The 21,421-nt window shown below is 37.5% G+C and overlaps 6 protein-coding genes across 11 annotated transcripts; 3 read left to right on the plus strand and 3 right to left on the minus strand.

Moving 5' to 3' along the window:
* Positions 1-455: 455 nt before the first annotated feature.
* Positions 456-4,133, minus strand: LOC143902637 (MAPK regulated corepressor interacting protein 2). Its single transcript, XM_077415723.1, has 6 exons — positions 3,621-4,133; positions 3,375-3,459; positions 2,761-2,879; positions 2,452-2,520; positions 1,964-2,020; positions 456-1,804 (listed from the first exon to the last, which is right to left on the minus strand). Exons 1-6 carry the CDS (start codon positions 3,670-3,672, stop codon positions 1,734-1,736), a joined length of 453 nt encoding a protein of 150 aa, XP_077271849.1. The 5' UTR covers positions 3,673-4,133; the 3' UTR covers positions 456-1,733.
* Positions 4,134-4,681: 548 nt separating this feature from the next.
* LOC143902633 (TOM1-like protein 2) lies at positions 4,682-9,746 on the minus strand. Of its 2 annotated transcripts, XM_077415712.1 has the most exons (9): positions 9,024-9,746; positions 8,540-8,709; positions 7,833-8,114; positions 7,465-7,731; positions 7,001-7,301; positions 6,789-6,915; positions 6,425-6,536; positions 5,892-5,942; positions 4,682-5,720 (listed from the first exon to the last, which is right to left on the minus strand). In XM_077415712.1, the coding sequence occupies exons 1-9, from the start codon at positions 9,076-9,078 to the stop codon at positions 5,520-5,522; spliced, it is 1,566 nt and encodes a 521-aa protein (XP_077271838.1). In that variant the 5' UTR covers positions 9,079-9,746; the 3' UTR covers positions 4,682-5,519. The 2 variants fall into 2 exon arrangements, with proteins under 2 accessions (XP_077271838.1, XP_077271839.1); XM_077415713.1 differs by lacking the exon at positions 5,892-5,942.
* Positions 9,747-9,925: 179 nt separating this feature from the next.
* LOC143902631 (N-acetylneuraminate (7)9-O-acetyltransferase) lies at positions 9,926-14,243 on the plus strand. 3 transcript variants are annotated; one of them, XM_077415709.1, is made up of 12 exons: positions 9,926-10,055; positions 10,137-10,283; positions 10,488-10,584; positions 10,665-10,923; positions 11,037-11,294; positions 11,381-11,616; positions 11,702-11,923; positions 12,010-12,331; positions 12,425-12,664; positions 12,737-13,027; positions 13,158-13,376; positions 13,484-14,123. In XM_077415709.1, the coding sequence occupies exons 2-12, from the start codon at positions 10,169-10,171 to the stop codon at positions 13,607-13,609; spliced, it is 2,385 nt and encodes a 794-aa protein (XP_077271835.1). In that variant the 5' UTR covers positions 9,926-10,055; positions 10,137-10,168; the 3' UTR covers positions 13,610-14,123. The 3 variants fall into 3 exon arrangements, 2 of the variants coding, with proteins under 2 accessions (XP_077271835.1, XP_077271836.1); XR_013258438.1 differs by adding an exon at positions 14,125-14,243 and having other exon boundaries at positions 9,987-10,283; positions 13,484-13,724; XM_077415710.1 differs by having other exon boundaries at positions 9,986-10,283; positions 12,010-12,228; positions 12,543-12,664; positions 12,732-13,027.
* Positions 13,721-15,238, minus strand: LOC143902636 (mpv17-like protein 2). 3 transcript variants are annotated; one of them, XM_077415721.1, is made up of 3 exons: positions 14,845-15,238; positions 14,614-14,775; positions 13,721-14,536 (listed from the first exon to the last, which is right to left on the minus strand). In XM_077415721.1, exons 2-3 carry the CDS (start codon positions 14,770-14,772, stop codon positions 14,114-14,116), a joined length of 582 nt encoding a protein of 193 aa, XP_077271847.1. In that variant the 5' UTR covers positions 14,773-14,775; positions 14,845-15,238; the 3' UTR covers positions 13,721-14,113. The 3 variants fall into 3 exon arrangements, with proteins under 3 accessions (XP_077271847.1, XP_077271846.1, XP_077271848.1); XM_077415720.1 differs by having other exon boundaries at positions 14,854-15,236; XM_077415722.1 differs by having other exon boundaries at positions 15,112-15,235.
* Positions 15,239-15,382: 144 nt separating this feature from the next.
* Positions 15,383-19,427, plus strand: Dup (chromatin licensing and DNA replication factor double parked). Its single transcript, XM_077415711.1, has 6 exons — positions 15,383-16,530; positions 16,608-16,857; positions 16,984-17,320; positions 17,421-17,606; positions 18,230-18,462; positions 18,584-19,427. Exons 1-6 carry the CDS (start codon positions 15,686-15,688, stop codon positions 18,953-18,955), a joined length of 2,223 nt encoding a protein of 740 aa, XP_077271837.1. The 5' UTR covers positions 15,383-15,685; the 3' UTR covers positions 18,956-19,427.
* Positions 19,428-19,806: 379 nt separating this feature from the next.
* On the plus strand, positions 19,807-20,923 carry Mrpl33 (mitochondrial ribosomal protein L33). Its single transcript, XM_077415473.1, has 3 exons — positions 19,807-20,003; positions 20,280-20,383; positions 20,661-20,923. The coding sequence occupies exons 1-3, from the start codon at positions 19,963-19,965 to the stop codon at positions 20,708-20,710; spliced, it is 195 nt and encodes a 64-aa protein (XP_077271599.1). The 5' UTR covers positions 19,807-19,962; the 3' UTR covers positions 20,711-20,923.
* Positions 20,924-21,421: the final 498 nt, after the last annotated feature.

The raw sequence follows: 21,421 nt of genomic DNA on the forward strand, positions 1-21,421 counted from the left end.
GAAAAGATTTTCATTGGCTCAAATGTTTGCGCGTCATGCGCTTACGAAAATTGCATGCATAACGAATAGATAAAGAGTAATGAAAAAATGAATTGGTTATAACATTATTGCGAATTTAAAGCATTATTGCGCTAGATAAAAATATTGTATTTATCTGATATGTAAAATGACGAAACGATATATATCGTTATGTACGCACTAAATCTAAATATCTGAAAATATTATAATATTAATTAATATGGAATAAAACTTTATATATCTACATATTATATTCCATTTATAAATTATATTAAAAGAAACAAAATATTATATATCACGATTGTACAATTAAATATAAAAATTGGGATACACATATGCTATATTTTTTCTCTATAATTATAATTGTTTCAATATTTGTACTATAATTAGTAACTGCGTTATAAGAGAGCGATAGAAATAAAATACAACCTGAGAAATGTTGTTGTACGTATAAAGACGTAATTTATTCATGATCGTGTAAAATTCAGCTGCACAGGACTGAATTTTATTTCACGCTACACGACGACTACTCTCGCGAACTGCGCTTCGTCGGACGCGTAATATTGTAGCATTTAAATTGTCGCTAATCGAAGACTCCGACAGATACGTAACAATGCGAGAAAGAAACAATTTAACTTGCCATAATATAACAATTCGATGAGCGAGCTCCGCAATAGATATTGCATCACCGAGTGCGAGCTGCAACTCGACAAGTAACGATACGACGATTCTCTTACATATTATCAGTCTACAAATTTATACTAAATCAAACACAAATCGTCGTAACAAATACCCGCAACATTATGTCACGCACTCACGCGATTATCGCATGCAATATATACAACATTTTCTAAGATAAAAAATTCATCCACCTCACGCAGGATTCATACCGCACAGCTTTGGATCTTTTGCTCGTACTTATGTTAGCCCTATTTTGGTATTTGGTACGCATTTGGTACATATACTGGGTTACGCGCCCTCGATTCTTCGATGTACGTTTAAAACTTAACCAGAACTCTCAATCGGGAATCTTTTAACGACCGGGTTTACATATTCGCGCGTATCTCTCTCTCTTGCGTCATTCCACTTATCGTCTACCGAAAGTTTCGCGAAACTTTGCTGCGCTGTTGTTTCAAAGCTTCCATATAAAAACCATATTCCGCACCGTATTCTTATGAAAATTGAGCAATTCTAACAATAGAGCAACAATAAACAAGTATCAATGTTTTGTAGAGACACGTCTCATTAACAAATGCAATATAAACAATCGTTATTAAACCATTTGGATTATTAACGGTATTTAATTGCTGCTATATGCGTACGCGTGTACATACGCAGATGTATACTGACTTATATCGCTTTATCACACGTGACGATGCGATGTGACGTGATCACGTAGAGGACGCGCGTATTATCTGTTACATTAATATACATGTACGTTCATCGGGTGATATTTTAACTGGTAATTTGACAGGTACTTGCCGATACACGTATAAAATTCACATCTGAGATTTATTATTTAACGGTAAGTGCACTGTCTTACCAAATTTTCAAACCTGGTCAGATTTCACATGACGATTTCTTAAGACGCGATATTCGGCGATATATCGGTTAATTTGCGTAGCACTTATTTGGGCTGCCAAATTATTTTCCACGCCACAGTAGTGCTAGTTCTCAACGAGGAAAAATTATCTTAGCTTTTCGATTACGATATCTCAGAGTGACTTGGTGATATTGTTAAACAATCGTTTGCCCCACCAAGATTCCAAATCAAACGGTTTAAAGTCTGCAACAATTTATTTATGTTTTGCCATTTATTTTGTACAATCAATTACGGTAGGTGATATAAGGTTATATTAATTCTTTTAAAAAACTAACGAATCACTCTTGGGATATCAATTTGATTTTAATCTAATATAGTTGCAAATAGGAACGTCGCGCTTACCTTGAAGATTATCATTTGGTTCACCGTCATTGTAATATACTATAGAATCCTTAGGACCTAGTAAACAAAACATTAAATTATGACCTAGAATGTCTTTCTTTTTAACAAATATAAATAATGGGTACGAGAATACGCGCGCGCGTGTGTGCGTGTGTTTGTCAATGCACAAGTAATCATAGTAGGGGAACGCGGGGTAGCCCCATATTGTTTAAAGTTTAAAAATTCCACATATGTCGAGATACGCAGAAGAACATATTAGAATGTTTTAACAATGGCCATAGATACGCGGTATACTTGAATTTCAACAACAATGTCCGGGACTACCCCCCGTTCCCCTGCGACAAAAGCATATAGAGATCATTTTTCACGAGATAAAAAACGTAAAATAATCTTCTTTTACAAATCACACATAAAAAAAAAGGAAACAGATAGTACCGCGATCATTATAGATCAACTAATTTTAGTTTGTCGTATATATCGCTACTTACCGCAAAGTTCTGCACATTCTGTGCCATCGCAACATTCGCTTCTTTGCCGCGTATTAACTTGATTCCATGCTGTTAAAAGTAATAAACAAATAAAAATAATTAATTTTACTCAACATTGAAAAACATTCATAAGCACGCAGGATATATACGATATCTCTGTGACTTTTTCTTCGACTAAAGTTTCACGTTCTCAGCCTCTTTCATACTTGGCAAAATTTATGGTTTTTGCATTCAACGCCTTTCATACTTGATACCGGACTAATTCCATACGCTTTATTTCACACGCGTGTAGAATGCTTTTCTACCTACATTCGTAAATAAATTTGATAAGTTCCTCGTGCTGTGGCGTGATAACTTCTTGCATCTGATGTCGCTGCGAGATGAACTTAGATTTCCCATTCATATGGAACACCGGCTTTGGTACGTGACTGCGAGCGTGAAATATATGTGAGTATAGAAGCCTTATCGCACAGACAATAGTATAACGGTAAGAGAAGCAAAATAGAGAGAGAGTTGTTTTTCGTCACGCGTTGTTACACAAATCCAATCTTACGCAATACGCGGTGGAATGTTAAAGGAACAAGATTATTTGTCGCAGGAAATATTAGGCAAAATCAGTTCCAATAGATATTTGCATCGCGTTTCATTAGACATGCTCCATTAAGAGTTTCAATGACGCGCATCGATATGACATCAACGATGAGTTGTGACGATTTTGCGGGACGAATTATGACGAATTGCGTAATGTCGAAAGCAACTGCGGTGGCAGCGGCGGCGGTGACGGCGGCGGCGGCGGAAGCGGAGGCGGCGGAGGTGGAGGCGACGAAGGAGAAGGAGTAAACGTGAAAAAGCGGCGTCGAGAAAGGGGTTAGATCATCTTTTCTCCCACCCCCTCTCTCTCTCTCTCTCTTTCTCTTTCTCACCGGGTGATCTCGTGGTCGTCTTCAATGTCGGTCTTCCTCGTCAGATCGCGCAGAGTTTCCAATCTTTCGAGATTCTGACTGATCCCTGCAAAAAGCGAGAATTTAAATATTCGCGAGTTCTAGAGCAGTCCACCGATGCCGATGGTCTAGATTTTTTAGAACCTAGACCAGGCCTAGAGACCGCACCCGCGACTGTCGTCTGCAGGGCCGGGCGGCATCGGACATTGAGAAATGCAAATTTAGTACCTCGTCGAGTTTTCGCTACGATCTTGCTAGGTCCCTTTGACACGGTATACATGATCCTCGTCCTCAGATAAGCGCGGAAGCCTCTTTACGCGAGCGCAACGCCAGATCATCCGCGATCAATCGTCACGCCTGCCGCGTGTTCTCGAGCGAATCGTTGCCGGGTGCGACGTGCGACAAACCGCCGAATATGCCGATAGCGAAGTAAAAGCGACGCTGAACTTGAAGCTGAAGCCCGGCGATATTCCCCCGGCTTACCACCGCTCGGCGTTCATCACGGATCACCGGAGTCCGACCAGTCTCACCACCGCGACACGACCGTACCGTGCGACTTACGAAAGTTACGAAATCGCTGATCAGCGCAGCTCATGACGATGAACTGCACTTAACCACGACGTCCACGACCACGCGACCAAAGAAGTGGGAGTGGGAGACGAAGAACTAATGGAAGGGGATACTCTTGCTCCAAAGTCTCCTCAAACTCAAACTCAAAATTTATCGACGCTCGTCGTCAATCAGTCGTCAATGCTGGCGCGATCCTACCTGCTGCTGTCTATGCGGTAAGGTAGAGGAAACATTTTTTTCCCATTTCTGCAAACCCCCTATAAAAATCATTCTCGCTACGTACGTGTCTTTTAATTTTTATATTTTTAAGGAGTTGAGAGAGAGAGAGAGAGAGAGAGAGAGAAAGAGTTTAAAAGCGTTGCACACCCGGTTGTTTTCAAGATAATGCAAATAGTAAGTTTGACATTTGAAAATGTAGTGCGGAGAGACAGTAAAACATAGAAACGTGAAAGAAATTAACTCCTTATTAACTGCAAGCTCAGTTAATATAAGGCACCGCAGGTGTACTTGTTTCTTTAGCCATCTATTTGCATTAAGTATGCATAAATACAGTAAAAAGCAAATGTATCAAGATAGGAAGTGCAGTATTAAATGTTAGGGCAATCGATAAAATCCTAAGGAATTAAGTTTTTTTAAAAAAAAAAAGAGTTTTTTTTTATCCTTCTTCGGAGCTGTAAACATAGGATGTCAAAGAATCTCTAAATCACCAATGTTACTGCTGCGTTTATAATAATTCCAGAATATATTACTCATTTATAATATTATTACACGTAAACTGCAGTAATAATAGCAGTAATAATAAATTCATGCGCTACTAATTTATATCAATCTACAATAGTAAAGTCTCCTACAAAGTCCCTACGATAGTAGGAATTACAATAGTAAAAATAATAATAAATCTGTAAAATGTATCTCTGTATATGTGTAGAATGTCAAACAGCTGAGACAAAATTTACTTCAACATAGAAAAATAGTTTGTCAATATGTAGATAAGATCGATTATTCAATTGGATATTCGTCCAGATATCCATGTATTCGTCCGAAAATTTCATCTAATTGCGATTTCACGCTCGAGTCGCGACTTTGAGACAAAATTTATTCGTAATAAAAAACCTGTTGCGATATAATCTGGATTACTTCCGTGGACGCATTATCGTCTATGTACAAATGTTAACTAATCCTTAACACGCTATTATTACGTGATAGACAATTATAATGATTCGTAGAACAACTTTAAAGCAACTTATCTACATTACGTGTGTATATGACCACAATTTTATAACTGAAACGATATCTCAAACGTGATTGCATAGGATCAGTTATCTTATATTAAGTACGTACAAGCACAAAGCATTTTTCACGTGTGTACTTTTTCCTCTCGTCTTTGTGTTTCTATCTTATATTTCAGCCCCTTATGTTAAAAATACAAATCCATGGTTTAAATTGTCGACGATATCGGGAGCGTGATTTAATCGGAGGCACGTGCCGTTTAAAGTAACACGGCAGTCCCGTAATAAATTTAACCTCCCATTTTTACAACGGACAGTTTTAAGGTACTTAAAGAGCGAATAAAGATTTGTCTTGATCTTTGTTAATTTGGCGCTGAATGTTCTGGTTACCGGTAGTCGAAGAATTCGAGGTGGCAGTTGTTGTGGCTGTAGGGAGTGTCGGTAAAGCTTCAGCCGCGGCTGCACGTTCCGCTAAGAAGCGCTCAAATTCTGACGATGTTAAGGATTCTTGATCCCCTTGCCCTCCAGGCTGCAATACAACAAGCAAACGATTGTTCGACACTGACATTCTTGGGGGAAAAAAAAAAAATTAAACACCAACAACTCGTAATTTCTTAAACTTATGCGTTATGATTTTGAAGATTTGCTCGCTAACGAATATTTATAAAATTGATTTAAGCCTGTACAAGAATATACTTACTGTGCGATCTAACCAGGCTGCCATTTCATTGAATTCAGATTCCATGTTCGGCTGAGTATATAAAAACAAACACAAACATTGAACGAAACGACAAACAAAAAAAATCTACAAACAATATGTTATAATGCGCAATTGACGCAAATAAAATCCAACGGTAACGTAATCAAAATTAACAACTTTCATGCCTTTAGAAGCGATGTGCAATTGTGATAACGAATATTTAATGCGCATAAGCACGATCTGGTAAGGAGATTACTATACCTTGAGACCTTTCAGTCACACGTGTGTAACTAAATGTGAAATATTGGAGATATTGGTAACATCGGCAACATTAATTTACATAGAGCATTAGCGCATGCAGTGTTTAAAATTAACGTCAAGATGAATCAAATGTTTGTGTTCATCGTTCAATTGTACTTTGTGACTATGGAAAGGAGTATTTTCAGAAAAATGTGTTTGTAAGAAAAGATTGCGAATGAGTAATGACCAGTTTTTCCTAATAATTAGTTTAAGAAGGAGATGACGTTACGCACACTAGCACTAGTAGTGGTCTGTTGAGGTAATTTAGGATTATTGCGGTTGAGAATTGCCGTGCTTAGACTCCCTCCTTTCACCTGCTCCAAATTATCCTCATACTTGCTGCCGCTGTAATTTGAAAAAAAATCTTGAATTATTATTGAATAAAATTAGTCTATGTAAACATATATTGAAATAAATATATATCGAAGGAAATTTCTGACACGTGATTAGTTTCCAAATAATTAAAATTGAAAGAAAATATATCATAGCCCGTGCATATTTTTTACTAATTGTAAGCCACAGAAAGATTACTCTATTGAAATAATTTTAATAATCTCCTGTTATTACAAACGATGAAATTTTAATCATCTAATATACCTATTTTTTGTTGTTTCGTACGTTGCATTACGCGATTGCGCAAACATATCAAATTCATCACTATCCCCTTCTTTTTTTTCCTTTTGTCGCGTGGTTTTGTCGTGTGGCGCTACAGCTTCAACGGCATCTATTATTTAAAATCCAACAGAATCGTATCGATCTTTCTTGCATTATGTACAATTCTACGTTAGATTTATATAACTTTGGCTTACCGAGTTCACTCATCCGCTTTGTCAAATTATCCACATCGTCAGATAAATCTATAAGTGATTCCGCTTCTCGTTTAGTAAGAGTTGGAGTCGATTCGGCATTCGGTGGATGCGCAATCGTCTGAGCTAATATAGCACTTGCCGGTACTTGCATTTTATTCTTCGTATAACGCGTATAGCGAAGAAACAGATTGTTTAATTCGTCATTAATGCGTAATAATTCAGCTGTCATTTCATCGTGAGCCAATTTACCGATCAAATCGACGACACGCTCTTGCATTGCCTTGCATGTCGAATGAAGCTCCTGCAAATAATCATTTACGCATTTTAAAACGTACAATTTATATACTGGAATTTGCAAAAGAAATTCTAGAAAATAAAGAAAAAACACATGTGAATGAAAACAAGACAAAATTTTGTAAATAAGTAAATTTACGAGAGACAAAAGATACATATAAGATTCCTACGTTCAATAATTCAAGATCCGCAGAATCTGGTTGTTGCTTGCTACTTTGGTCTGGACTTGTAAAGTACGCCAACATTTCCGACAATACGCGCATGTTTCCTTGAACAACATCAAGTTCGCTTTGTAATTTGGCCAGTTGTTGTTCGCTCAATAGAGTTAACTGACCAATAGACTGCGACGTTTGAGAAGGTAAGTTTTGCGTTCCCAAAGACGCAGGCTGCTCATTCGTGGCGAGGCTCGCTGGAATTTGATCCGTTTCAGGTACACTCTATAAGAACATTAGAAAAAAAGGGGGGAAAAATTATTTTTAAAGATAGAACGGTTTTAGAAAGCGTAGTTTTTTGTCTAAAAAGGTATCTAGCGTCTCACTCTTTCTGGGGTGATAATTGGTGCCATAGCATCCAGGTCGGTCATCGGGAACTGTATGCCCTTTATCTTTAATTCTTGATAAACCTGCACAACGCCTTGAGTGTGCGGCTGATGACGGAATGTATCTGCCCAAGTTTGGATTAAACTTAAAACTTTCTCTTGAACTGCCGTAGGTGGTTCATTTTTGGGACCGATTAATTTTACTAGATCTTGCACAAACTCTCTCGAACAAGCGAGAGCATGAAAACGTTTTCCACAATTCTTCACACACGTCTCCAACACCTATTACATACAAATGACATTCGTGTAGCTACTTGTATTAAGTTAAATTGAATTAACGAACATAAATATGCTCATCGTCGCAACAATTTGTATCGTTACATAAAGATTATTATATCGCGGTATTCACAGTACGTCGATCAAGAACACAAGAGAGAGAGAGAGAGAGAGATTGTCGCACTTGTCATAAATAACAAATATAATAATATACAACGGCTAATTAAATTGACACTAATGGTGTAAATTGTCTAAACTTGTAAAGGTCGAAACTGTGAAATGCAGGCACTCGATCAAAGCGCTTGCTTATTACGTTCAATCGTAACAAATTACTCGATGAGATTATTTGTAAAGCAAAAAACTAGATACGCATTTCGCCTTATTGGATATAATTCTATATAAGCTGTATCATTACAGTCTGCAATACTAACGGTAAGCGTATACATGACTATGGTATAATTTTTGCCCGCTGCCTGATTGAGTCTGCGTTTGATAGCTTTAATAGCGTCTTTCGGCCCATCCTCGGTTTCGTTTATGATATCACATATCTCCATGTTAAGCGTCCAATTTTCGCTGGGTAAGCTACCGTCTGTAGCAGACTCTGAAAGCAGACAAGAGAAACCCTGAAACCCCGAAGACTCGCTGCGAGCTTAGCGCGTACGGATCCCGCTGTTCAGACATTCAGAGCTATCCGACGATGCACGCTAGGCGGTATATCGGTCGTAATTAAATAAATCCGTCAAGATAAAAAGTAAATTTCGCGCGATTTCGATTACGTAGTTGGAAATTGTCGTCAAGCCCGAGACTGACCTCACCGACCGAGAGACCGATTTCTAATATCTCGGCGAAACGATAAACGATAAACGACGAGCGATGACGCGACAAATATGAATAAGATTCAATCAGCGCACTCACCGATCTTTTGTCCTACTTGCGTAGAAAAGGGATTGCCTACTCCAAAAAGTGACATTTTTTCTCGGAGCACGTAGGACCGACGTTGTGTTAACTGACGCGTTTTCTGCCGTTCGCACCCACTCGCATACGTATACGTGCTCGATGATCGCTGACAAGTGTCACAGGGATGACAATTTGCGCACTCTGACAATTTGTCAATTTTGCGTGCGACACCGACTCGGACAGCTCAGACTGACACTGACAGAATCATATGACCTACGCACAACCTATGCGACGAACGGCAACGATTGCAACGGTAAAGGCGGACCGAGGCAGACGGGCAGACGTCGAATCGCAAATCGCAAATGTCACGAAAGCGCGCGGCCGCCAATCAGCGACGCGTCCCGAGTCCCGACGGCCCGTCGCGACGCCCGAATCCGATCAGCGATCAACCCGATGCCCGATCAGCCCGCGATGTTGCGTCTTGCAGCTTGGGCTTGGGAGATATGCGCATAGGGATAGACGCAAAATACTTTTACACTTCCCGACTCCCGACGGCACTTTCCGTCCTCAAAACGAACGCATCTATATATCGACCGCGCGATTTTCACAACGATAGACTATAGTCTCTTGCGAGAGCCTCTGGCCTCTGCGCTAAACGCGGCAAACGTGCTGAAGCGCAAAACGAATAATTTTACAACGCAGTTTTAGCTCCGTGTCTCGTCCCGTCCCGTCACGAATCGACGAACGCGAGTATTGCGAGTAGTGCGAGTGCAAGTGCACGCTGCTGCACGCGTTTGCACTTTGCGGTGTTTGCATCGTGCACTCGAAGAATCACTCGCGGTGCACGTGCACTATACTAAGGCTGAGTTTCCACTGAGCGCGTCACGCGTCGCGTCGTCCGAGTTGAACCAATCAAAACATCCCATTTCGATCCCGTCACAAGAATGTAATGAAATGGGACGCGTGACGCGCTCAGTGGAAACTCAGCCTAACTCGGCCCTCGGCCGGCCCTTTTCTTTTCCAAACAAATTAATCCGATTAATCGAACTAGTAAAAGATCACGATATATACTTTTTATGCAAAAATTATTTTGCTAGGTTGCTACAAAAAAAAATTTATCTTATTTTGCAGTGTCAATGTAATCCGCGATATCGAATCCCTTCATGACATCGGCGGAACATTTTATTAGTCTTATAACAATAACAAGTGCAAAGAAATTAGCTACTGCGCTTGTTATCTGTTTTATCATATATCATGGTGTCATACATCTTATTTATGGTATGTACGCAATGTATTCCTACGTACTCTGGAAACTTCTACAAATTATCCAAATAAACAATAACCAATGAACAATAAAATTTATCATTGAAAGATAACAATCTTGCAACGTTCAATATTTCGCGCATCTTTTATTTTTTTAATTCCGATAATGTAAATAATTTATTATTGGCACAAATAGATTGTTACTGATAATTTCTACAGGTAGCGATTCTTGCAAATGGTTATTGACAGAAGGCAGATACAAAGGAGACAAAGAATGGCAACCATACGGATGCATGATGCACCATTATACACAAACGTGAGATTATTATTTTTGTAATTTACTTCAGAGAGAAAGAGATTAACTTTTATATCAAAAAGATTCGTGTAACTTTACAGAGACAGCAGAAGATGTATGAGATATCTAGCTTTCATGGGCCACCATAATCATTTTGTATTTGCTGGCGATGCTAGAATAAGGCAATTATATAAATCTTTCGTTTCGCAATTTATGATTGATGGCAAAGCATCCGATCTCACAGAGCTGCCAGAAAACTCCGACTTGGGTTTCAACGACGGACAACTTAAATTAAACGTACAATTTTTATGGAGACCTCGACTCGATAATTCTATGATAGCAGACCTTAGAGGCTGGATGGTAACGTGCACACATTGTATATCGTACAGTAAATAAATATGTACGTAGAGAAGCGAACAGAATTGGAGGAACAAATATACTAAAATTTATATATTATATCTTCGATGTTGTAGAAAACAGATGCACCTAGCGTAATTGTCACTGGCTCTGCCGCAGCGGCAATTCTTGCAAACAATAACAGCGATACACAGCTTTATTCGGAATACAATACAGGTTTGATTCGATTGGTACAGCCGATAGACTTTTTGGCTAAGAAGGGATCTCAATTTCTATGGCTCTTACAAGATCCTGTGCTCAAGGAAAGACTGCCTGTACAATTGTTGAGTTTAGACAACAAACAGATCAACTTGTGCAATAAAGCAGCCGAGAAGGTAACGCGACATGTGTATTTATCTAAACGTGTGTGCGCGTGTGTTTAAAAGGCAAAAGATAAATATTCTGTAATCACCGCATACAGATATTGTCTCATAGTGAGGCTCGTATATGGCAAAGCAGTAAATTAGTTGGTACGGGTGTTCTCGAACAAAGTCCGGATGGTTATTTGGCGAGTCCATTGTCACTTCGTCATAAAGTTCAAATACTATTAAATACATACTGCAACGATCATATGAATTTCGATGATGGCAGTTGTTGCAGTTATCCCGAGTCGGCAACCACTCTACAATTGTTAAGTCTGTCTGCGCTTGCATTATTGTAATTAAGTATTGTATTTAATTTCTAATGCGCTTTTAGAGAGAGAGAGATTGCAAAATTTTTAATGCTCTTTTATTATATTCAGTTTAACAATAGGTGGAGGAGTATGGCTGTATAGAAAATTGTGCAAATATCGTTCCGAGGTGTCCTATTCTCACGTTACCACCGAAGAAGTACAAGATATGGAAGAAGCAAGTACTTCGGAGGTCATTCAAGTTCAGCAGCCGGAGATACGAGATTTCTATACTCTTGTTACATCACTGGCCCTCTTTTCTATTATATTAGCATATTTTTACTTATGTGACAGGTAAGTAATCGCTTGACGAGATTTGTAATTTTGTCTTTATATTGCAATAGCTTTAATCATTATTTGTTTTCTTGGATCACTCGTAGAACAAACTTTTTCATGAAGGAGAACAAGTATTACAGTGAGTTCAGTTTTTGGCTACCACTCGGCTATATCTTAGCTCTTGGATTATTTTTCACCGAGGATCGCGAAAGAGGGCCGAGAGTGTTAAACAGAGAACAAACGGACGAATGGAGAGGTTTAATGCAAGCAGTTGTACTCATCTACCACGTCACTGGTGCCAAAAATGTCTTGCCGATCTACATGTATTTAAGATTAATTAATTCTGCCTACTTATTTCTGTCTGGATATGGACACTTTTATTACTTTTGGCAAACTGGCGACGTGTCTCTTGTCAGATTTGCCAGAGTAAGTATTAGAAAAGAGTTTCACAACGCATAAATTTAAATCGTTAAATAATAGCATTTTTACCTAGAATCAAATCTGTTTGCTGTGTTTCAGGTCATGTTTAGATTAAACTTGTTGACAGTATCCTTATGCCTTTGCATGAACAGGCCGTATCAATTTTATCATTTCGTACCGTTGGTGTCGTTCTGGTTTTTAGTGATTTACTTTCTAGCTTGGTTACCACCCAGAATTTATTCTGGAAGTTTGGCAGAATACGGACCGAGAGCCTTGCTGTATTTCGCTCTAAAACTCTTGGGTCTCGTATCGATAATTACTGTACTATACATGTCGGAGGTAATAAGCAACTTCTATTGGAGAATACTTTTTTTTTGTAATTGCAAAATATAACACGTTTTATCAGCGCAGGTGTTTTTTGAAAAAGTTTTTGTCACGAGACCCTGGAAAGCATTATTCGTGACGACTGATGACGACATCCGCGAATGGTGGTCTCGTTGGAGAGTGGACAGATACAGCGTAGTCTGGGGCTTGACTTTCGGAGCTGCTCTTGTCGCTCTTCAGAGAATAGATCACATTCCTGGCACCGCCGTATCTTCCGTACTGGCACTGGTCTCCTTAATAGCGTATACTACTTTTACGATTTTCTGTCATTCTGTATCGGAGTGCGAGGAAATTCATTCTTACGTCGCGTTTATCCCGGTAAATTACTGCAATTTCTTTATTATTATTTATTCTTTCATCACATTTCTCTTATCGACTTTATATAAAAATTTCTCATTTATTAACTTTTTTTTATTACTATTTCGTCATCAATATTACTCGTTGTTAGATTATAGGATACATCGCTCTCCGAAACGCGTCATTGGCATTACGGGGGAAACATTCCGCACTTTTAGCTGGATTGGGTAGAATAAGTTTGGAAACTTTGGTGGCGCAAGGTCATATATGGTTGGCGGCAGATTCGCACGGAGTACTTGTACTGTTACCCAGATTCCCAGTATTGAATCTGCTGGTTACGTCGTTCATTTTTATCTGTGCCAGTCACGAAGTAAGTAAAACAGATTATTTCTTACATTAACGGGAAATAAAAATTGTAATTTTAATGACAGTTATAGAACAAAAATTATTTGTTCTTATGGAGATTCTATCTTCTAGATTCGTAGATTGACGCGCGTTTTGGCACCCTATGCAGTACCGAACGATTGGAAACTGGTAGCACGCAATTTGTTGCTCTTTATAGCTGTGTTGGTACCTATCGGCATTCACGATGGAATGTTTTAAAAAAATTGTCTGTGAATACCATTCTCGTACATAAAAATCAAAGATATTAGCAGTATTAACATGTACGAAGCAAACTTTATATATCGTAGGCCAAATTGAAGAAAAGATTAATTGAGTAAGCAAATAGATGTTTATTATGCTTTTCTTTACAATGAAAGATGATAAAAAATAAGAAAATACACATGTATTTCAAAGATTATTGTGTAAAATGACATTTTTTTTACAATTTTTTCAAGAATTATTTCCAACTCGATTAAAATCGAGCTGAAAGTGATTGGCGTTTCGTCCGTTTATTTATTTGTACGTTTTATATTTTATATTTTACGCACTTTGCATTTGCATAGTTTTATAAAATTATTCTACTTCATAGCTTAATAAATATACATACAACGCACGTATGTAGCAAGGAAAGTTTTCAGGGAACTGACAAAGCAAAGTTCTATTTTATTTGTTACCTAAATTGTATTTGTAATTTTGTAAACTATCTCGCTAAGTAAAATAACATTATCTATTAGCTGTTTGGATATCGTATTTCACATGGCTGGTATACACGTCGTAACCGAGAGATATCACACTGTCGTAAAAGACTCTGTATCGCGTGGGAAGGAAATAAAAGTTAACGACTTGCGCTGGAGGCCATATGATCCATTCGGCTACATATAGTTTATGCGCCTTCTTTCTAATTTCATCCTTAAATTCTGCTAAACTGTTGTTCTCCAATAAGGCCAGTGTTAAAAAAAATGTGCTTATACAAAGAGGCGAGCAAATCAATTGATCTACAATCACTTTTTTTAGAACTATACCAATGGTGCGTCCAGCCATTCTAGTATCCAGAAAATTATACCAGTAATGACAAACTATCCCGATAGACATGCCGGACACAGACATATTTCTTGTTCTGGTAAAGCACCATTTGTCCCATTCGCCCTAAAGAATCATGGGATAAAACGAGTAACGATAGGATCGTAGAATTTGACGAAACAGCCTGCACAGTTAAGGAATACCTTTAATATTTCATAGTGTTGCTCCACAACGTCTCCTATGCCAGAAAGAGAAACCGATATCCCGATATTTGTGTACAATAAATTTTTAGGAGAGAATAAGCGTTCCCTTAGGTGATTTATTCTACTAAAAGTTGATCCCATGCCTCTCGCGATATTCATTGCCTAAAATAGAAAACGTCATTATTGGTTACCGCACTGATCATACTTATTATTAGTAATAATATTGGTAACCTTATTAACCTTGCAACCAATCTCGTTGAAGCTTAACAATTTATGTAACAATTAAGTACCCACAGTGTAAATGGTGCATCGTTTATTCAAAACCTTGCTTTTTTAAATTTATTTTACCATGCACGCGAAATGCACAATTATATATCATTACATGTCAGAGTTAGTATTAGAATATAGGTACTACTTTTACATTATCCGAGAATAGGACATATCGATCAAGGTTATTTAACATCCATAAAATATAAGCTTATCAGTGACCAACATAACCTGGTATTTATTGCAATAGAAAAATCATGTGCGCCCGCGTTAATTAAAAGAATGACCGAATTGAATTGTTGCATAATTGTTTATTAGGTTTATTAGGTTAGGATCGCGTTGTATGCATATATTTTTGGACCAAGGAATAGGTGCATAATCCCAGGATCGGCAGAATCGAATAGATCGACGGATGGGTTCGCGTCTCGCGCTCGCGTCGTTCACGACCATTCGTCGAGCGGCCGAGTGCGAGTGTGCAAAGTGAGTAGCCGAACATGATTGGTTCTCTTGTCTTCAAATGCCAGATTATCCAACGAGTGTTGTAAATCGATCGCCATCTCGCATCTCGCATCCGTCGTCATCGGCGCCACCATCGGAGCCATCAGCCATCAGCTGATCATAACGGTCTAGCGTTAGCAGCGTTGTTCCGCGCCAGCGCCAACGAGGTAAAAAGGCGGGCTTTCGCGAGACGCAGGCGGCAGACGGTTGAGACGGTGCATCTTCGAAGATAGTGGATAATAATATACTTGTTTGTGGCCAGCGGCACACGTCTGCGATCGGTATATAACGTCATACGTAAAGGGCTATGTCGCAGCCATCAGTGACGGCATACTTTAATACGCGCAAACGACAGGCGTGCGACGAGTTACGCGGCAAGTCCAAGATTTTGGTGCTGGAGCGAGATAACCAAGTGCAGCCAATTATCGACAACTCGGAGCGAGCCGCGTTGTCTTTCTCAAACGAGGCAAGTACCGTAAGCACGAGTACGGGAACCAGTCCGAAAATCGTGTCGAAGGACGCGAAGGATGCTGTCGCGAATTCGAAGGAAGCCGTTCGAGCCAACAAGGCGGTCCGCAATATCCATTTCGATTCTTCGAAAGCGACCCCCGAGAAGACCTCTGCCAGCAGACCTAAAGCGCGAGCCGTTCGTTCTCGTTCTCGCTCTCGCTCCCGCTCCGTACTCTCGACACCCTCCACGGACGGAAGCCAGCCAGACATCAGAGATAGCTTTTTGAAGGTGGGAAGCGATCCAGAGACCAAGAAAGTTCCCTTCGAGAAGAAAGGTACGCTTAGTCCGAAGAAGAAGCCACAGACACCCAAGAAAGCTTCTGCCTTGTCTGCCCTGATCTCATCAAGGGACAACACGACGAAAGAAGATGATTGTGACAAGGAACAACCTGCCAGCGGTTGTCTCACTCCATCGTCGTCAAAGAAGCTTTCAACGATGGAAAGACTTGCGAGAAGTGAAAATTTAAGCTTGACTGACATCAAAAATAGAATCAACAAGTCTTCCAGATTGACGGAACTGAAAGCCATAACGCGACGAATCGCCAATTACGATCGGGCATTGGAACAATTGCAAAAACAGGATGCGATTAAGAAACCTCAAATGCAAAAGTTTGAGAAGGTGGAACTTGAAATTCCAGTAAGGTGAGGATTGTGTATATATATATATAATTTATTTATCAAATGTACCCTAACATTCGCTTTCTTTCTCACATATCAAGTCCACAAAAGGCGTACAAATCTCCAACTAAGGGATTATTGACTCCGACGAAGAACAGAGATCTCTTAAAGACGGTCAGTCCCCAGAGGCGAATTTTGTTTGAGCCTAAAGAAACCACGCCAAGTCTAGGGAACTCCAGTCCTGTTAAGGCATATCAAAAATATATCTCTCTGGCTGAAAGCGAAATACCTGGATTGGCATTGCCCTATGCCTATAGATTCCTAGCTGAAATATTCAGATGTGTAGATACGGTAGTATCCTTGTAAATCTTTTAATACTTTTACTTAAAATTCTGATAGATTTTTATAATACGTGTCGTTAATGTGGCTGAAATTTGTATTTGCGATAAAATGTCGAGCGTTAAATTTTGCCCGTAGGTTTCAGCAATGCTGTTTAATAGAAAAGAATTGATAACATTCAATAAACTTAAACCTGCGGTTCAAGAATTGCTACGTCGTAATTTTACACAGGAGCATCTAGCTCAAATAAAAACTATTTACCCCGATGCTTATACTTATCATCAAGAGAAGCATCGAAATTTTGGTTCGGTCTCCAAGCAAGAAAAATACGAATTGGTTCTAACACCTGCAGTTGAAACAATTAATGGCAGAAATACGCCTGATGCGGATGACATATTGAAAACTGCGTCTGAAAATAGTATGAGCCCCACGATATTGCTGGAAAGAAGGAAGAAATTTTACAACGCTTTATTGGGTGCGTATTATTCTTTTCAAATAATTTTATCTGTAATCTTGTTATCAAATGTAATTACTAATTACATCCATATATCTTTAAATTTATTTCTTTGTTGTAGAGAGAGTAAAGGATGAACATGAGAAATTTTTGTTAAGCCTTAAAACACCGAGATTAATGAATATACCGAGAGAGAAAATAGTACGCTGGCATCCTGAGTTTGATGTGGAGTCTTGTAAGCAAATTGAGCAAGCTGTATTACCGCAACCACCTTATGTTGAAAAACCAACCGCTAGAGATGTTCTTGGTAAGAATTACGATACATTGGTGATAGTAATAGGAATTTGATATGGGAAAAAAATTGTTATTGCTATTGCAAGAAGCTACTATTGTAATTTATATGCGCAATGCCAGAAAAGTATTTAAAAAAGTACAAGATGTCAGAATAATACAAAAACTGGGGAGTATATAGCTATATTATACGCGTGCGTGTGCGTACACTCATTGTCAGTGATATAATATAGTCTTAATCTGGATGACGACTTTAAGTGGGCCAAAAAATTGCACAAGAGGACTAAATAACTGCGTTTGCGTAATTGTGAAACTTGGTTTTTATTGAGCTGTTGCAAAACTTTATTGATTAATCAGCAATAACGTAACGCAATCGGTATAAAGGTACTGCTTACGCGTAATACTTGAGCAGTTACGTTATGCATCCTCGCATTATGCGACACTACTCAACTCGATTCTTAATTCATAAGTTAATTGTAGAAAATGGATTTAAAGTATCGCTTCAAAAGGGTCAAGTTATTCGTAGAATATGTAGGTTTCTCTTCTTTATTAATGTGCCTGACAAAACAGCTGTAAAATATGTTTATATGACATTCCATTTGTTATATTCATCCGTTTTTTAATTATTTTTTTTTACAGATAAAGCTAAATCTTTGTTTAATTGTGGTACACGTATGGAGAAAGCATTGCAAAGGCTCGCTGAAGCAAACCTAACTTCCAGATCCACACAAGATTCTACGACCCAAACAACAGAGGATGGTGTTCCGAAGGTTAACATTGCCATTGTGGACACTCCACCAAGTACTCCATCCATACAAACTGATCATCTCGGTACACTATTTAAAGGCATTCCCAAGGCTCTACTCGAGAAGGCAAGAACAATCGCTTTAGGATACCAGCTGACACATTTATTACGATATCACGTCATATCATGTTTTGAGAATATACGTATAATTGCTCTCTTTTGAATTATAATTATTATTATAATTGCAGGTTCGTGCTAAACAAGCAGCCAAGGCATTAGAAGCAATGACGAGAACACCCAATGCAGATAAAGAAGCTGCACTATACTCCAGACTTCCCGAATTAGCGAAGCTTGTTCGCAATATTTTCGTGGCGGAAAAGAAGGGCGTTTTACCAATGGAGATGGTGATACAAAAATTGGACAATTCTTTCAGAACGAAACTAACGTTATACGAAATGGAGGAGCATATACGAAAACTGTGCAAGCTCTTACCTACGTGGGCCAGTATACATAACGTACGAAAGGTGGATTATTTGAAATTAGATAAAAATGTTGAACTTGCTAAAGTGATTAAGCAATTGGAAATTTTGGCCAATGATAAAGTCAAGACAGCGTCCTAATTTGTATATTCCGATATGTATTATATTTCGAATATCTGCATTTTCACCTAATAGTGAAACTATTATGCTATTTAAGTTGGAAACGTTTAATTTTGCATACTTACGTCTATATCGTGATAAAAAGATCACGTACAATTCATCTTATTATATACATATATAATTTATGACATTACCATTTGTTTTTCATGCTTCACAAAGCATTTTTAATAAATATAAAACTATGAAGTATGAAATAAAATGTAATAAATGAGAATATGTACTACATTTTATATTATAATTTACTTTTCCTACTAATACGAAGCTACTTTCAGAGAAATGTCAATGTAAATTTGTTATGTCTCAGAAATTACAGTTGAATCATGTAAGAAGTTCCCTAAATTTCTTAAGCAAAATTGCTGACGATGTATGCGTTGCCTTTGATATGTTTATTAATAAAGCTATCGAAAAATAACTATATAATTTGTATATACCTACATGTCTACATACGCACATAATTTTATTCAAATATATATGTTTGTCAATGTAACATTTAAACTTAATTAAATTTATACTCATCATTTTTATATAGTTTATTTTTATATGATCATTAATATGGTCTTCTTAATGTACGTAATATTACATTGTATTTTATAAATATTTAAATATAATAATACGTATATGTATAAAATACAACAGTCTATCTTGTATCAATCAAGTTTTCTTACCGATACATTTTTTAAAATGCAAAAAAGATAATAGATAAATAGATCATTGCATTATCTGTAATTGTTAAAGAAGATTCATCACGCAATTTACAATTATTACAGTGATCTTGTGTATCGACATATTTTGGACGTCATGAAATGTGTGTGTGTGTGTGCTTGAACGATTCCTAACCTCTTCTTTCGCGTTGAGCGATTAGACTACTCGACTGTATTATATTTACTGTAATCTGTTAATATTTATTCACACAATATATTGTACACGGTTTTTTGAATCGCACTATTAAAGGAAATTTGTGAAATACCATGTTCTTAACAAACGTGCTGTTAAAAAAGGCAAAGAGCAAGTAAGTAGAGCCATTAACAAAATTGAATAAAAACTTGGGGTTAGAATATGTATATATACATATATTTAAATATACAAATATAAGTAATAACAAATTTATAGTCATTAAGCAAAATGCCAGTTCTTAATGGAAATTATTTGAAATGCATGCCAAAATTTATGAAGTTTATTTATATGTTAAATAAAAAGTTAATGATAAGCAGTTAATGATAAGCTCAGATCAGAGACATAACACGTTATCGATTAAAAGATATCTGCTATTAATTTCTTATTACAGGCACGTCTTAGTCATTGCAGAAAGTATTATAAGTGGTCACCGATTGGTGCGCGTCAGAGAAAGATTGGCTGACAAATTAGAATTTATATATTTTGATCCTTATAGTAAGTAACTATTTATATATACAAACACACACAAAAGATTATATACATTAATTATGATAAGAGAAAGAACTTAATCAAGGAATTATACGGTCAATATATACTAATATTCAATATATTCTATAAAAAGCATTTGTTTGTATTTTCTTCCATTATAATTATTAATATATAATTATATAATTCTAATCTTTTAGTAAATAGAAAACATAATACGCATTTCAATATACATTATGATTAGTGTTTGATATTTAGACTAATATATTATGATTTTCCTTTCCAGTTCAACAGAAGACGCTATATAAAGAAAAGAAAAAATTACACAGCTTATAATTCGCAAATATTACGGTGTATTTGGCAATTTACAAAATCTCCTTGCTTGGTATATATTAAAACGATGTATTCATCCGATCTTATTTTATTTTATAGATACAATACAAACTTAATGTTATACAAATAACAAGTAGAGAAGAGATCAAGAATGATTCTGTAATATAAAAATGGCTGTAAATAAATAAATGAAGAAAATTATATGACAACATAAAATATTGTTAGACTTTATTATATAAAAATATTGCAATATTGCATTTTGTTTTCCGTGTCTTTTTTATCTACAGAATCGTGTTAGTTATTGACTATAATTCCAAACGTAACAATTTGTCATTTGGCGATGCATTTAGTTTACCATAATTAGTCAAGTTGTCAAATGAAACATGCTATGAGCAAACGTTTTGGTCTAAGTTTCATGTCGGTCATGTCGGTCGAAAGGACAGGAGGCGAAAGAGAGGCGAATGGAGAATCGGCGAGAGACCAGCCAAGAGTCTCGACATCGAGATTGGGGGTAGATTTCCTTTGATCCTTAACAAGGAACACAAAGTTGTATTATTTCCACCTGGGTTTCAAACGGTTCAGAATCCGCCAGGCGTGAAACACGATACGCTTTCTCTCTCTTCTCTCGGTCTCTTTCTCTTCATCTCGCGCCCGCTTAGACTTTTCGTCCTTTTCCCGATGCCAAAGACTTCTCTCACTACCTCTTGCTCTCTC

This window comes from Temnothorax americanus, unplaced genomic scaffold, assembly GCF_048541705.1.
Source record: "Temnothorax americanus isolate GAGA-0224 unplaced genomic scaffold, ASM4854170v1 Scaffold4, whole genome shotgun sequence".
NCBI lineage: Eukaryota > Metazoa > Arthropoda > Insecta > Hymenoptera > Formicidae > Temnothorax > Temnothorax americanus.

Bases quoted from the DNA above. Each gene is read 5' to 3' on its own strand.
- LOC143902637 (XM_077415723.1), bottom strand. From the start codon at position 3,672: ATGTATACCGTGTCAAAGGGACCTAGCAAGATCGTAGCGAAAACTCGA. The intron at 2,021-2,451 runs GTAAGTAGCGAT...TTTGTTTACTAG, and splicing joins AGAATGTGCAGAACTTTGCG to GTCCTAAGGATTCTATAGTA. The intron at 1,805-1,963 runs GTAAGCGCGACG...AAATTGTTGCAG, and splicing joins ACCAAATGATAATCTTCAAG to ACTTTAAACCGTTTGATTTG.
- LOC143902633 (XM_077415712.1), bottom strand. From the start codon at position 9,078: ATGTCACTTTTTGGAGTAGGCAATCCCTTTTCTACGCAAGTAGGACAA. The intron at 6,537-6,788 runs GTATATTAGATG...TTCAAATTACAG, and splicing joins TACGAAACAACAAAAAATAG to CGGCAGCAAGTATGAGGATA. The intron at 5,943-6,424 runs GTGCGTAACGTC...TTATATACTCAG, and splicing joins AGACCACTACTAGTGCTAGT to CCGAACATGGAATCTGAATT.
- LOC143902631 (XM_077415709.1), top strand. From the start codon at position 10,169: ATGACATCGGCGGAACATTTTATTAGTCTTATAACAATAACAAGTGCA. The intron at 11,924-12,009 runs GTAAGTAATCGC...GATCACTCGTAG, and splicing joins TATTTTTACTTATGTGACAG to AACAAACTTTTTCATGAAGG. The intron at 13,377-13,483 runs GTAAGTAAAACA...TCTATCTTCTAG, and splicing joins TTATCTGTGCCAGTCACGAA to ATTCGTAGATTGACGCGCGT.
- LOC143902636 (XM_077415721.1), bottom strand. From the start codon at position 14,772: ATGAATATCGCGAGAGGCATGGGATCAACTTTTAGTAGAATAAATCAC. The intron at 14,537-14,613 runs GTATTCCTTAAC...ATGATTCTTTAG, and splicing joins AACACTATGAAATATTAAAG to GGCGAATGGGACAAATGGTG.
- Dup (XM_077415711.1), top strand. From the start codon at position 15,686: ATGTCGCAGCCATCAGTGACGGCATACTTTAATACGCGCAAACGACAG. The intron at 16,858-16,983 runs GTAGTATCCTTG...TTTTGCCCGTAG, and splicing joins TATTCAGATGTGTAGATACG to GTTTCAGCAATGCTGTTTAA. The intron at 17,321-17,420 runs GTGCGTATTATT...TCTTTGTTGTAG, and splicing joins ATTTTACAACGCTTTATTGG to AGAGAGTAAAGGATGAACAT.
- Mrpl33 (XM_077415473.1), top strand. From the start codon at position 19,963: ATGTTCTTAACAAACGTGCTGTTAAAAAAGGCAAAGAGCAA. The intron at 20,004-20,279 runs GTAAGTAGAGCC...TTCTTATTACAG, and splicing joins TTAAAAAAGGCAAAGAGCAA to GCACGTCTTAGTCATTGCAG. The intron at 20,384-20,660 runs GTAAGTAACTAT...TTTCCTTTCCAG, and splicing joins TATATATTTTGATCCTTATA to TTCAACAGAAGACGCTATAT.